At 40.9% G+C, this 15,755-nt stretch overlaps 1 protein-coding gene across 4 annotated transcripts in view; it reads right to left on the minus strand.

The window, feature by feature from the left end:
• IQGAP2 (IQ motif containing GTPase activating protein 2) overlaps positions 1 to 15,755 on the minus strand; it is a 229,954-nt gene that overhangs the window by 33,571 nt on the left and 180,628 nt on the right. For all 4 annotated transcript variants that reach the window (XM_073344187.1, XM_073344188.1, XM_073344186.1 and 1 more), the window contains 10 exons: positions 14,006 to 14,089; positions 12,369 to 12,440; positions 12,034 to 12,103; positions 11,441 to 11,649; positions 10,236 to 10,385; positions 8,376 to 8,539; positions 7,528 to 7,752; positions 6,414 to 6,554; positions 5,975 to 6,059; positions 3,524 to 3,756 (listed from right to left, as the gene is read on the minus strand). In XM_073344187.1, coding sequence (XP_073200288.1) covers positions 3,524 to 3,756; positions 5,975 to 6,059; positions 6,414 to 6,554; positions 7,528 to 7,752; positions 8,376 to 8,539; positions 10,236 to 10,385; positions 11,441 to 11,649; positions 12,034 to 12,103; positions 12,369 to 12,440; positions 14,006 to 14,089 — 1,433 coding nt within the window. The remainder of the gene's footprint in view (positions 1 to 3,523; positions 3,757 to 5,974; positions 6,060 to 6,413; positions 6,555 to 7,527; positions 7,753 to 8,375; positions 8,540 to 10,235; positions 10,386 to 11,440; positions 11,650 to 12,033; positions 12,104 to 12,368; positions 12,441 to 14,005; positions 14,090 to 15,755) is intronic.

Genomic DNA, 15,755 nt, shown 5'->3' on the forward strand with positions numbered 1-15,755 from the left:
AGTCTGCCATATAGTCTTATCGTTAGACTGACCAGTCTTAATGAGCAGGAGCGCTATTCTGGATGGCCCTTCGAGGCTCAAAGTATCCACCATGGGGTCCTCCTGCTCAACTGTCTCCTTGGCCTGCAACCCCAAATTTTGGGCAACTCTGCGCAGCAGTTCCTGGTGAGCTCTATGGTCTATTGGCGGAGGGCTGGATACCTCTGTACCCGCCATCGCCTCATTGGGGGAATACGTGGAGGTTAGCTGCTGCTCAACCCCCTCTGGTTGGTCCTCCTGCTCCCCATCTCCTGTGGCACAGGCCTCTGGCTCAGGCCAGGGCGGGAGTCCATGGGATGGCACTGGGCTCAGTGCCGGACTCTCCGGTCTAAGCTGGGGGGATGCTGGAGGCCTGGATACTGTTGCCTCCGGCACCGTCTGGCGTTGGTGTGAGGACTGGGACCGCTGCACCAAATAACTTACCCTGGACGGGGCCCCTTTGTGCTCCTGATAGGCCGAGGGGGTCCAGAAGGGCCAATGGCCTGGCAGCCCCCATTGAGATCACCAGCTCCCCTAGAAGGGTCCCTGCTATCCGGGCCCTGGTGCGGGCAGCTATAGCAGCTGGAGCCGGCCTGCAGCAATGCTGATCGCGAGGCCATGGCAGTGCCAACAATCTGCGCCGGCAGGAGAATGAGTGGCTCCTGGCTGAGCGGGACCAGGAACGGGACCGGGACCAGTGCCAGCGTTCCCTGGACCGGGACCGTCTGCAGGAGACCTCTGGCGAGGGCTGCCTTAACTCCTCCTGGTGCAGGAGAGCGATGTGCCCTTCCTGGCGCTTCTTCTTAACGTCGACCTGCTGCTGGTGCCGCAACCTCCTTCTGGGCCGCTGGCAAGTGCGAGTCTGTGGAATTGGAGCTCGACTGGGACCAACTCCGGGAGCGGTGCCGGGATGGTATCTTTGAGCAGCACACCATTGCCGGCTTACCCCTCGATAGCGCCTGAGGCCTGGGTGCCAGAGGGTTCTCCCATAGAGGAGGGGGCTCGCCGACAGCTCAGTGAGGTCCTTTGCGGCCTCAAAGGTGCCAGGCGTAGAGGGCTGATCCATTATGCCCTCGAGCCCATTGTCCGCACTGAGCTTACTTAGGTCTGGACTCGGTGGGGGTTGTGCCGCCAGGACTGCCGCTGTCAGCGCTGGTACCACGGCCTTCCCGCTCTTGTTGGCGCTCAGTGCCTTGGGAGGTGCCAGCCTCCTGTGTGGGGAATGACCGCGCCTGCCTTTAGGCTGTGCCAGGGAGGACGATTGGTGCCGGGGCCTAGCCTGGCGCTCTGGTGCTGACAGTTTACGGTGCTTTGCTGGTGCCAGGTCTCCCAACAGCTCTGGGGCACTACGCACCGAGGAAGCCTGAGCTGGCATTGGGCGCTCTGGGCCCAGCGGCTGCAATGCGGCCTCCATCAACAGTTGCTGTAGGCGAAAATCTCTTTCTTTCCTTGTCCTTGGCTTGAACACCTTGCAAATCCTATGGCAAATCCTAGGCGGCATGCGCACACCTAATGTGGAATGGACATGAACAAGCACTCGAAGAATATGAATATTTCTGATGCAATCTATTAAATCTGCACAGGAATGCCAGGGAAAAAATCATAAGCAGCACGTCACAATATAAATAGGAGTGCTTAAACGTTACTTGTCCCTAGAGAGAACAGCAGGTTTATTTATTCAAAATAAGATTTTTCCCTTTCAGCTACAAAGTGGTAAGCAAGAATTTGGCACCTCTTTTAGATGTTCTGAGGGATCTAGTCTAGCATCTGGATTAAAAATAACCCTCCAGAAGATATAAAGGAAATATACTTTGCAAAAATGGTTACCCTCATTGTATGAAAGCAGCTCATAATATTGACAAAGTTTAGGAGCAGTAATTAAATCTCATACACACTAATACAAGTTGTCATAATACACGGTCTGAATGATACAGGGTAGTCATATATCTTAAATTTAAACACATTTAAAATCCTTGCATTGCTCTACTGCGATGTTTAACTGTTTGATGCTCAGGAACACTGTGCAAAATATAAGGATATCTGGCAAGATTATGGGATTGTTACAGTGTAAGAATACTATGGGAAAATACACAAAAAGTGTTAACACAAAGTGTTACTATGACTATACCACTATCTATATCTAGACATAAGCCATCCAGTGTTTCAAAAGCAGGAAACAGTTTCTCAGCATGTTTATGATAACTAAGAAAGGTACTGCACAGAGAATGGAAAGATATCTCATCTTACTTCGTAACAGAGCAGATTCTAACCCTCTCAGGTTAGCATCCTCCTTGGAGACATATCACCAATTTTCATCAAAAAGTTAATTTAACGAGATATGGGATTCTTCTTTTTTGTAAAGATCAGAGCCAAATTAAACACAATGAGCAGGTCTTCCTCCTCTTTGCCTTTGTTATTAATAAAATGACTGAACTGCTTTAGTATCCATTCCTGTCCTGTGAATATTTGGGAGTTCAGAAGATTTTCCCATTCAGCAGTGTGATAAAACTGAGAACCTTTTTGAGGAAAAACCAGGATGGGCAGTAGAGAGACCAACCAGGCCATGACCCAGGATCAGGGCACTTACATGGGATGTGGCAAATCTGGATTCATGTTCATACTCTGCCCCATCTGGAGCAGGGACTTGAACCAGGGTCTCCCAAAACCCAGGTGAATGCCTTACACACTGGGCTATGGGTGGGTTTTCCCATAGTATTCTTACTCTATTTACCTGATGATAATTGCACAAAATCTCTTTAATCTGTGCTGTAACCTAAAAATTCAATGAATAATTCTTTTCATATAGAGGAGACCCTTCTAAAAGGATTAATTAATGTACATTTAAAATGTTCTGCTGTCTCATGATAATTCCATGATCATAACCACCCAAAAAAGTTACAAGGTAAAGAGCATAAATTTCAAACAACTTCCTTGCAGCACAGAATGTCTGGATTTTCCCATAACACTTTTCAGCAAAATATTTAAAGTGTCATCATTTCCTACAATTGTTTCTCTCAGCAGAGATGGCTAAAGTAAAAAAACAACAAGAAACCAAACCAAACAAAAAGCCACCCAGCTCTTCCTGGCTGGGAAAGAGTTTACCTTTACAGAAGAGTAATCTCAGCCACCAGATTGAAAAACGATCAGCTGTTCTACTTACTTATAGCAAGCATTAGTGTGTGTTATACAGTGAAATGCTCCATTAGACTCTTGTACTTCATTTTGCATTAAAAATTCCTATTAGGATGCCTGAATACTGCTGAGCAATACTAAAATTACTTGCTAAAAACAATAGTACTGAACTGGAAATATAGCACATTATTTTCCCATTACAGAACAAGACAGAGCGATTGCTATATGAAGAATTATTCATTGAATTTTTAGGTTACAGCACAGATTAAAGAGATTTTGTGCAATTATCGTCAGGTAAATAGAGTAGGTCTACCTCATCCACCCCCAAACAAACAGTTTACATTGAATAAACATTTGCAAGAGCTTTTCACACCTGAACTTCTGGTACGTCTGCGACAGGTAAGTATTCATAGACGAAAGATGCGCACTCTCTCCTTCAAAGAGTTTGTTAGAAGCAGCATGCTGAAGGACTTTCGCCACACAACCTAAATTCCTCCTCTGGTCAGAGTGTATCTGGCCTCCAGCTGTCATGTCAATTATATCAAAACCATCAGGAGCAACAATGGCTGGGTTCATGTAGCGATAGTATAGGAGGTTTCCAACAATCTATAGGAGAAATACTTTGAGATTTCTCTCTTCCCTAATGTACACTTTATTACAGTCTTAGAAAGCCCACCAAAGACTACACATTTCCTGGTTTAGATTTTAAGAAATCATTAACTAAGAAGCAGTAGAGAGCAATCTGTGAAAACAACTTCTGACGGAAGTATTATCTAGTTAGCAAACCGGAAAAGTCTACTGATCCCACAGAGATAAAAAAAGATGTTATTTAGTAATGGGCACTTACACCACGAGTATATTTATAACAACTGGTTTAAAAAACAAAACAAAAAGTCCCACTAAACAGGGAAAGAGTGCCCTAGATTTCTCATTTTATCAGCATTTTGGCCAGGTCTAATTTTTAAAAACCACTTATTTTAAAAAAATGTTTAAATACCTAAAATTTTGGATGCATATATCAAGTTATAATAAATCCTGTTCTCACTCAAATAAGATTTCCATTACTATCCTTTTTCAACTGAATCAGAAATACTCTGAGGATAGACATTTGTAAAATTTCTACTTCCTATCCTACCTAAAAGCAGGAAGTGCAGACAGAATAATTTTTTTTTAAAGTAAGTTCATATATTATTTAACTTCAGAAATAAGAGGTTCTATTCCTTTAATCTTTATTCCAAACTTCTAGCCCATCCCAAATATTTTAGTGAAGATTTTTTTTTTAAAGTAGTCTATTTAATGATAAATTCTACTCTTATCAATTAGAGCTGGGCAGGAAACAGTTTTCCTGTCCTGTGAATATTTGGGAGTTGAGAAGATTTTCCCATTCAGTACTGTGATAAAACAGAACTTTTTTGAGGAAAAACCAGGATGGCCAGTAGAGAGACCAACCAGGCCATAACCCAAGGATCAGGACACATATATGGGATGTGGCAAATCTGGATTCATGTTCATACTCTGCCCAATCTGGAGCAGGGACTTGAACCAGGGTCTCCCAAAACCCAGGTGAATGCTTTTTTACACACTGGGCTATTGGTGGATTTTCAGAAACTGCCTCTTCTATTATATTTAAGCTGACCCAAGAGCTGAACTCCTGTGGGTGAGGAGTGAAGGACTCTTGACCTCTGGTACTTACTTCCTTTGCTAGTTTGCCAGAGCTCATGTCCGACCACTCAGTGGAATGTTTGACTTTTGAATTTAAGGGTTTTCAAATGATGAGCTGTGCTGGTCAGCGGGCAGGGTAGAGGTACCTTGTGGTGGAATCAGTTCACTACCCATTTAGGGGTAGTTGTCAGAGAAGTTTTAAAATAATGTAAATTTATAGAGATTCCCAGGCACTGTGGTGATGGGCCCAAAGAAATTATTGTAAACGGTGTTTATTGTAAACAGTATTAATGGTATTGTTTATTATTGCATAAAAGCAGAATAAACTTAGCTGAGGAGATTTAGATTCTCAGAACGGCTCCAGACAAGAACTGTAACACAAAAATGATGTCTTTTGAAGGATACTAGAAAAATCCTCAAAGTAATTCTGGATCCATTATAATTCAATTTTTTAAAATGCAACATGGATATTGGCAACTGTACTGAGATGCAAATATGTCTAATTAAAGCCAGATAGAAACCCTGTAGTTGTGTGGCAGGCACAAAGAATGACTTCACATTGCCTTCTGCAGAATACAATGGTTCTGACAGACGAAGGGAAGGGCACTGGGCCAGGAACATTCTGCATCACTTGACAGCACGCACACTCCAGTCTAGACAAATGTCACATTCCCACAACTTTTACAAGCACCTTAAACAAGTGTAGAGGATGGATTAACTCACTGTTTGCTCTTATAACTCTGCCTAAGTGTATTTATAGTATTAAAAAAACCCACCACATTTGAAGCAATTTCTGTCAAGTGTTCTAATTTCACCTTAGCAGAGTTAAAAGTGCAAAATCACAGTCATATTCTTCATGGAAGATCACTATTGAAGCAAAATCATGCAATCAAATATTTCTAGCTTCCTACAAAGTACCATTGAGCTGATTTTCAATGGTGCTGGCCCACTGACTTCTGTAAGTGCTACAGATGCTGGGCACCATTGACTATATTTTCCAAGTCAGACAATATTAACACATGGAATTCCTTTCATCTTCACCCCCAGAAGTTTCTGTAAATACAAGTGTTAACAATTCTGTAGAAAGCTTATATGCAATAAATCTTGCTTCTGGCATAAACAGAAAGAACAAGCTGCTGACAGATCATCCTCACAAATCTACCTTTAATAGTTCATCTTCTGTTGCATCTGGGAATTTCTCATGGAGCGAATTCTTCAGAACTTTGGCTATATATCTCATTCCATAACTACATATAGAACAGATGAAAAAGGAAAATAATGGAAAGACTTAGATGAAACAAACAAATCATTCCATTCAACCAAGATACTGCATTTTCACAGACTAAACATTTATCACACAAAACAAGATGATAATGGGAAAACAACAAGGATTTATATTACAGATGCTCACTAGGTTTTATATCATATTTGGAATATATGATATGAAGCAATTGGTCCCTCTGTTGGAGAATTGCTATTATAGAGGCACGTACCACAGATCGTTATCTAAGGCAGTACAGATGGCTGTTTATACTGAATCCTGCATCAAAAGTTATTATACAAATGAACTGAAGTTACCAGACTCATAATGTGGCACTTACGGCATCATACTGAGAGATGAGAATATGGACACAAGGACTTTATCAGTTACTGTTCTCAAGCTTTGAATGGACGACTCCAGTCTATTTACCACTTCCAGATGTTCTAATGCTTGTTCTGTTGTTACATCGTATGGCAATTTACTGCAAACGCAAGAGAGGTATTTACTGGGCTAAAGTAAACTGTGTACTATGACAATTCAAACAAAATTCATTGAAAACTCAGTTTATTTAATGCTATACAGTCTCAACTACTTATTTCATGTGTATTTCAGAGAACACATAAAATCAAGTGACTTAATATAACCAATTCTTCAAATGCATTTTTTTTAAAACCAGAAACAAAAACCCCACCAATATCAGTTCATTTTTTTAAAATGGAAAAAAAAAACAAAAAAACACACACCATGGAAGTGATATGAACTAACCTCTTCCAGATACAAAGAGGAAAACCATGTATAATTATTCTAGTGTGAGGGTTCTTATGTACTAGCTTATGTGCTGAGAAGAAGGATGGTCCAGAGGTTAGGGCATTAGCTTGGCACTTGGGAGACCTGGTTCAGTTCCCTGCTCAATCACAGACTTCCCTTGTGACCGTGGGCAAGTCAGTCTCTTTGTGCCTCAGTTCCCCACATGTAAAATCCTCACAGGAGTGTTGTGAGGTGCTCATATATTAAGTGATGGGGTACTTAAGGTGGAGAAGTGTTATAAGCTAGTCCATCATTGGGGTTCCAATCCTTCAGTCAGAACTCCAAGCACTGGCTCTCTGTGCCATTGCAAAGCTCCGTTGAAGTCTATGAGGCTCTGTAATGGTGCTGGAGTCCATGCTAGCAGATACGATCGCAGGTTCTGAGCTTAAGTTTATAAGCTACTTCATGGAGGAATCTACTATGCTATAAACAACAGTACTAATAAGAATTACACCTCAACAAAAAGATACATTAAGTCTTATTATATTACAGTGAACTAGAGTATCACAAGCATACACCCCAGATGCATCTTCATGGTTGCTTGTGGAAGAGAAGAAAAAGCTTCACTCAATGAGAAAAGGATCTGGCATGAGGAATCACTCAAATATTAACAGAATGAATATGAACTATTCTATTTTCTCACTTACCTGGCCTCTCCAGTCTGCATTTCCAACTGGTTTACCCATGCCTTGTACACTTCCACAGGGCTGGTGTTGATGAGGAGGGATTTGTCATCCATGATTTCCCTCACCACTGGGGCCAAGAGCTGACGCAGTGTGTTCTGTCCACGAGCACTTCGATTAAAGCTGACAACCATCTTAATGACAGTAGGGTTTCCAGTGACTATATCCTGTATCTGGTCTACTTTGGAACTGCATTAAAAACAAAAAAAACAGTCCTTAACTGCACTGGAACCAATTTTCAGGTTTTTTTTGTTTTTTTTTATATACAAGTTAGAAAAATTGCCAAGTTCCTAACTGGTTCTGTACTGATTAAAATCAAATCAAAATAAAATCGCATTTATAGATAAATCACTAATCCATGAACTGTAATGAAGATTAAAATGTAGAACCTACCACAGGATGAGCCTTCTGCTTATTACACACATTTACAAATTACATTTGTGAAGAAAAATAAAAGCTCTGAAACTCAACTGCATATTCAAGCAAAAAGTAGGAACAAAGAAGCCAAAATAGTTGTACTTTTAGTACATGTAAATATTTACCTCCAAGATTAAGTAAAAATCTAAGATTATGCAGACTTTGCTTCTCTACCAGACAGCCTCCCTGAATCTAAGGTATAAAACATTTATAACCTTCTCAGTCAATTTATTATTAAGTTCCACTGATAGAAGACTAATTTCCCCACTAACAAATAAAAATATGATTTGCCATCAAATGAAAAACAAGTTTAAGAATGCAGTTCAAAGAAAATTTTAAAGTCTAACAGATATCCTATCTTCAGAGGAATGAGAGGTTCTAGACAATGTACATACTTGATCTCCTCTTCTAGAGCAGTTTTAAAGAGCTTGAGAAGCAGGTATTCTTCTCGCTGATTGGAGGCATAGTTGTACAGAGTAAAAATGACTGTATCCATGAACTTTGTTGACTTGTTCTGAGGCATCTGGAAAATCAGCTTAGCCAGATACATGGGATTAGTCTAGGAAAGAAACATTATGGAGGGTGATTTATATATTGCTAAAATGATAAGTTTTCCCACTACCTGCACAAGCCATAAGGAGTCTGCTCACCTTTGAATGCACACATATAGCTTTCATTAACATTAATGAAAGTTATGTTTGCATTGTTAAGGCTATACCTTCTCAGAGCGGTTACTATTAAAAGCTTCACAATTACACTTTTGGCCTAATTTTAATGCAGTATTCACTATACTGAGCATTAGGCTATTGTAACACTAAGCCTGGGGAATACTGTGAATGCTGCAGCAGTAGTTACTTGCAAATGACAATTGTAAGTATTTTAATGGCGACCTCCCTAAGTTCTGTACGTTATGCACTACCTCCACAAATGGAAAGCCAAGTAAAGCCAGTACTAAATATTTATCACTAGTCCTTATTAGGATACAAGTTTAAAAATATAAAAAAGCATATAACCTACCTGAAATATACATTTACAGTAGGAACTCAGAGTTACAAACACCTCGGGAATGGAAGTTGTTTGTAACTCTGAAACGTTCGTAACTTTAAACAAAACATTGCGGTTGTTCTTTCAAAAGTTTACAGCTTTGAAACTTTACTATGCAGAAGAAAAATGCTGCTTTCCCTTTTTTTAGTAGTTCACGTTCAACACAGTATCGTACTGTATTTGCCTTTTTTTGGTCTCTGCTACTGATTGTGTACTTCAGTCAACTACACACCTCATTTGGAACCAGGTCAGTTTGTAACTCTGGTGTTCATAACACTAAGGATCTACTGTAGGTAATTAGCAGACATGGACATGTGAATGTTCCAAAGTTTTGCTGTATGTAATGTGCTAATATACGTAAATTATGTCTACACTGATGTCACTTAGAATAATAGGTACACAAGTTTTACTTTACAAGGTTATCAGATTTTAGAAATCTTAAAACTGATATTTTTGGGACATCCATACTTTGATGTTTTTCCATTTCACCATCAAAAAGGTGTTTATACCCAAAACTTAACTTCCTTTGAGTTAAAAATACATCTGAAGGAAAAATAAAAGTGTATACCTCTCCCCTCCCTTCCCCCATGAACGAAAGTGGGGGAGGGAAAACAAACAAATAAGTCTTCTAAAGAAACTTACCCAAATTCAGACTGAAACACATTACATAATAAAATGTCAATCATACAGTAGCTTCTTTCCCCTACACACAAAGTATTTTCAGTATTTTTAAACTTGAAAGAATGTGGAAGAAAATGGTTTTTCCTGCTCAGATTTGAACTATGCATCCAAACTGAGTTAACAGGATGGAGGTGGAGGGAGAAAAGACGAGACAAAATCCAGCGGGCTCATATTACTGCAGACAGTTGCAAGCCTAGAAGAGTTGGGAATTTAAAATAATTTCAAGGAAGGGAACAGCAACGAATTATCTCGTGCACAATTTAAGGCCAATAGAGCCGTTTTCTATTAGGGAAACAAATTTAAACTATACAGCGTTAATTTTCAAGCCCATTTAAAATCAATCATCCAGCAAACAACACTTGCTGGCTGTGCTCAGCTGTGGTCTGTAGTAACTGTGTTTACTGTACACTACACCTGCAAAGAATTCTCTCCCCCCTCATTCTCATTAGAACAAGAAATGAACACACTTTAAAAAGTTTTGCTTAACACAAGCCATTTGGGGGCAAATTAATCCCCACATTAGGACTTACCTGCAAAAGGTAAAACAGGTGTTGATAGGCCTCCAGCTGTTTTCTCCTCTCTTTGCTCAAGCCTTTGATGCCCTGTTTGTCACCTGTCACCATCTCTTCCACCTGATTTTTGCTTTTTTTGTTTAGCTTCTTGCTGTGCAGTACCACATCCTACAGACACAAGTGAGCCATTATATATATATATTCACACAGAAATATAAAGCAATATGGTAAACTGCCATTTCTCAACCATCTTAAATAGGATGTTTCTACATTGGCCTATTTATTCAAAGATTTTAATATCAACCCCTTTTTATATTTAGGCCCAATATAGCACATTAACTAGACAATATTTTTCACTACTACATCACCTTACTCATGATTAGAGTTTTATTTAGATTTATAAAAAGGTAAAACATCAAACAACTCTGAGTGCCATCTCACACCAGTTAAAATTCACAATAAGAATATATTAGACTGTCTAAACACACAGTCCCTACCCATAACTCCCATGCTCAATCAAACGTGGCTCCAAAACACAAGTTTGGGCATGCCAACAACCACCCCATGTAACCCTATCATCGCATCCCCTTCCCAAACAGTGGGAAGAATTCGCTGCTGGGTAGAATTTCAGTGCCCACTAAATGATAACTGTCAGGGTGTCACAAGCTCATGTTAGTTGTCAAAAAGCCTGTACAAGAGCCAACTCTTTACAATGATTTTTAAAATTGGAAGTCAGATTTGCTCTATTGTTAGAAAGCTGCTTAAAAACCACAAAGAATGACCTCATGCTTCTGTGTATTACTGCTGCCCATGTCTATCGTAATAAAAACACCTGGTATTCAGTGAGATGTGAAGTAACATGGTGCCAGGAACTAAACAATTCCTACTTTTGCTCCCCATTGAGACACTAATACTTTAAGAAAAGCTAACTGGCAGGCAATAAAGTGGAAGTGACTGTGTGCCATTCATTAACTAGTCTAAACAGCAGCAGTCCTCAATGATTTGAGACCATTCCTAGGTCAATTCTCACCAAAAGCTTTCTAAAGTACAGCTACTTCTTACATAGGTTGTATTGACTGTGGTTCTTCTTGGCATACACTAAATAAAAAAGGCAACTGCGTCATCCCCAGGAACATCCTAACTGATCCTGCATTCTTTCAGCACACAAACCTCCGTTGCCTTCAGTGCATTCTATAGAAATAGTTTGAATAAAGCCTGCTGACCTGTAGAGAGATCCTGTTCTTCACCAGTAGACCAATCTTTATATCCATCAAGTTCAAGTCATTTTCCAGCTGTTGATTGGATCGGATTTTTGTAACCACCCCCTCCCTTAACCTTGTTACTTCTAGTTCTTCCTGAAAATCTAAGTCACTTTGGTCCAGGAGGTAAGCAAATTTGCGCAAGACACTCAAGGGTGGATTTTCAGCACCAACTGCAGTTAAGGTAAATGAGCTCATATTAGTTATTTTATTTGCTTGGTCTGACATGCACAGACACAGTATACCTTTACATTTATAAATATCAATGTTTAGAATTCTTTTGTACCTTTTGTACATAGTGACATCTATGGTCAGAATGCCAACACTGCAGAAAGGAGTTTATGTCACTGAGAGCAAGAGTAGAATATTTTATGTAACCAGAACTGTGTGTAATAGTTTATGTAAATATATTAACCGTTTAACAAATGTTAGTATCTGCTTCTGAAGAGCCAAAAATGCAAGACTCAAATATTAGAAATCACAACTGAACACTCTTATTCTAAAATGTATATGTTACCCCACCAATTTACACTCAAATGTTTATCACCAGCACTTACTTAGTGTTCTGTAGTCCTCCCTAGCTTTGTTTGCTCTAAGAAATGCTTGTATTTTCACAATTTCTTCATTCTGGAAAGACCAAGACTAAACACTTTAGAAAGCATTGAACAGGAAACCTCCAACAACAGCTCATGTTCTATGAAGAGAGATAATGAAGAGTACTATAGACATCTACCAAACACTGTGATAATTAGAAAAAGTTTCAATGTCTTCACAGTTATAATGTATTTCTGTTAAGAGACATATGGGGGATGTCTATAATTTCAAGAAATACATGCATTACTACTACATTAGTTCTCTCCTCAAAAGGGGGTGGGGTGGAGAAATGCCTTACGTGATCCTTGAAATACTGCAGCCGTTTCTTGTAAGCCTTCCTCGCTAGCCACATTTTGACCCACGACTGAATCTAAAAGTCAAATAAAAACTTAAGAGGAATTGTAGGAGAACTAAGAATTTCGCTAATTTTATCTGGCTCTTTTAAAAAACGAGTTTAGATGCTTGATGAGGTTAGTTGCATAGCACACAATTTCAGCAAAGTCAATGGATTCACATGCAGAGCTAACGGGATGATTGGACTCTGCGATCTAATGGTCAGAACACTGGACTAGACAGTGGGACTGGGACTCAGGAGACCTGGGTTTGATTTCTGGCTCTGGCTCTGCCACCGGTCTGTTGGGTGACGTTGGCCAAGTCACATTCCTCTCTGAGCCTTTGTTTCCCAGGATATAAAATGGAGATAATGACATGACCTCCTTTGTACAGAACTTTGAGATCAGATCAAACACACTACAGTAACTCCTCATTTAACGTCCTCCTGCTTAACGCTATTTCAAAGTTACGTCGCTGCTCCATTAGGGAGCATGCTAGTTTAAAATTGTGCAATGCTCCCTTATAACGTTGTTTCGCTGCCTGCTCTGTCCACTGCATGTAAGATTTTGTGGAAGGGCAGCGAATTTACAAGGGAGCATTGTACAAGTTCCTCTTCTCCACCTCCTCCCCCTCCCTCCCAGCACCTCCCCAGCAGTTTGGCAGCACTTAGGACTTTTTGGAATGGCGGGGGGAGAGGGAGGGGCGGGGAAGTGCTGCCTCTCCACTCCTCCCCCTCTCTCCCAGAAAGTCCTAAGCACGAAGCGCTGGGAGGGAGAGGGAGGAGGAGTGGGGAAGCGCCACATCTCCACTCCTCCCCCTCCCTCCCAGAAGGTCCTATGCGCCACCAAACAGCTGTTTGGCAGCACTTAGGACTTTCTGGGGGAGGAGAAGGAGCAGGGATGTAGTGTGCTTCGGAGAGGAGGTGGAGTGGGGGTGGGAAGAGGTGGGCCTGGAGTGGAGCGGGGATGGGAAGAGCGGGCCTGGAGCATCCCCCGGCAAAGTCGGCGCCTTTTCTTCTCGGGTAAGCTGCCACTGTGCTTCCTAGTGTCCTGGCCTGCAGCGGGCTGTGCCTGTGTGAGGTAAGCCGGGGCACTTCCCAAACACAGTACAGTACAATATATAATGCCTTTTGTCTGCCCCAAAAAAATGTCCTTGGAACATAACCCCCCGCATTTACATTAAATCTTATGGGAAAACTGGATTCATTTAACATCGTTTCATTTAAAGCTGCATTTTTCAGGAACATAACGTTAAGTGAGGAGTTATTGTATATAAGAACTAAGTATCATTTTTATTACCACCACCAGCATTTCATAAACTGATAACACATTTTGCAAATAATCATACTTGACAGTCTCGGGCTTTCAATGGAAGACTCAAGGTATTAATCACTCAAAGATCAGTTTTCTTGGATTACTAGCTGCTGTCAGAACTTTGAGCCTGCCCTGTAACGCCCAACGGAATAGGAACACTCGCAGTTTTACCGCAGCAGCCCCTCTCCCTACATTCCTTGGGCTTTCAAGTGTTTGGATTCCCCCAACAATGAGGAAACATTATCCTTAGAGCAAACCCTAATTCCGCTCATCATAGATGGAAATTTACCTTGATGATAGCAGCAACATTGCCTTGAAGCAACCGCAATCTGTCAGTGTAGCTTTTCCTTTGTTTATATCCTTTCCAGAAAGCCTATTTTAAAAAGCAGGTTAGTAGTGTGCCCATTAGTTTCACCATGCATACACTTGGAAAACCAAGTTTATATAATCTTGTTCCACAGAGAAACCGCTGTTCAATTTAAAAAAAGTAAGGAGAAAAATGTGAGTGAGGCACATCTGTCCTTTACAAGCCCTCATCCAATCCTGTAGCATCAACCTTCACCTCTGTGCTGATGACTCATGAGTTCACCACTCCATTCTTGACCCAGGATGTCAGCCTCTGTGTCACTCAGGCCTGGAACTTCTCAGTCCAGCGCTCTGCATGCCATTTTTGATTTCAGACTCTAAGCTTGCACCTTTAGGCAGTTTCCAAATCTTGTCTCTCTTGTTCCATGGTGTCGCAGAGCTGCCCTATCTTCTGTCTACACTGCTATAACTTTGTCCACGCCCCCTTCATCATCAGTCTTGACTACTGCAACCTCCTTTCCTTTCTGGCCTTCCTGGCATCCATTGTCAGCCTCTCGGCCCCATTCAAAGACAAGACCTTCTTGCCTTCTCTAACCACACCACCCTCTCAAATTCTTTCATCTGGCTCCCAGTTCTCTATCCCATCAAATACCAGTGCTGGTCCCTGCCTTTAAAGACCCTGCCAGTCTAGTTCCTCCCTCCTCACCCATTCATCTTATTGTGTTGCCTGTTTTACCGATGCCACCCTCTATCATCCGCCTGTCTGCTTCTCTCACAAGCCATTTGGACTTCACCTCTCCTAATACTTCAATAGCCATTTTTTTTGGGATACCCACAGGAAGTTGCCATCTGGCTAGGGATATAGCCAGTGGGGACTTGGAACATTTATCTTGTGCATCTTGGGTAAATGCATGTTTTATTATCACTTTCTACATGCTCCATCTAGTTTCTGAGGATAGCTACACATACTTGCTGAATCTGGTCTTGGAGGATTCCTTCCCAAAGAGCATGCAAGTTTTTGTACTGGGTCTGTACAGCACCTACCACAAGAGAGTTCCAATCCTAATAATGCCTCTAGCATCAGCATAATTATATATATTTTACCACTAATCTGTAGCAGCAAAAATAAGTTTTGATTCATTGCAGTACGCACCCATTCTAGAATTTTTTTTTTAAAAAAACTGAATTTTAATGCTAAAGAGGTCAAGCTTATTGAGCAATTTTACTATTAAACTATACTATTATAGTACATGCAGGAATAGTGTAAAAATATGTAAAACCACAAAGCATACACAAAAGCACCATTGCTGGCCTATCAAGATGTGCATGACATGCTCTGTAAAAGCCAAAGGTACTCCTTTCAGAGTATTGTGCATTGAGCAAATCTAAGTAATACTCTTGGAATCAGGCAAAGTTGTTAACGTTGCCTCTCCCTATTCAATTATATGAGCATTTGCTTTGCAAAGCAGAAGCAAACGGCTTCTGACTGGTGGAGAGCACAGAAAGGAATGTACTTCCTGAATGATCCATGCCTTGGCAGAGAACTAGAGCTTCAATATTAAACTCATTACCTTCCATCCTCCTACTCTTTTCCTCGCACTCCCAATTAAACATCAAAGCAGTACTCAGGAAGAAGCTAGTGGTAAGAATCACTGGGCTTCTCCAACTGGACTGTTATATACTACATTTATACATGATCTATAGCCATTTTAAACTGACAAACCTCCAGTTTA

The sequence above is a fragment of the Lepidochelys kempii genome, chromosome 5 (assembly GCF_965140265.1).
Source record: "Lepidochelys kempii isolate rLepKem1 chromosome 5, rLepKem1.hap2, whole genome shotgun sequence".
NCBI classification, from domain to species: domain Eukaryota; kingdom Metazoa; phylum Chordata; order Testudines; family Cheloniidae; genus Lepidochelys; species Lepidochelys kempii.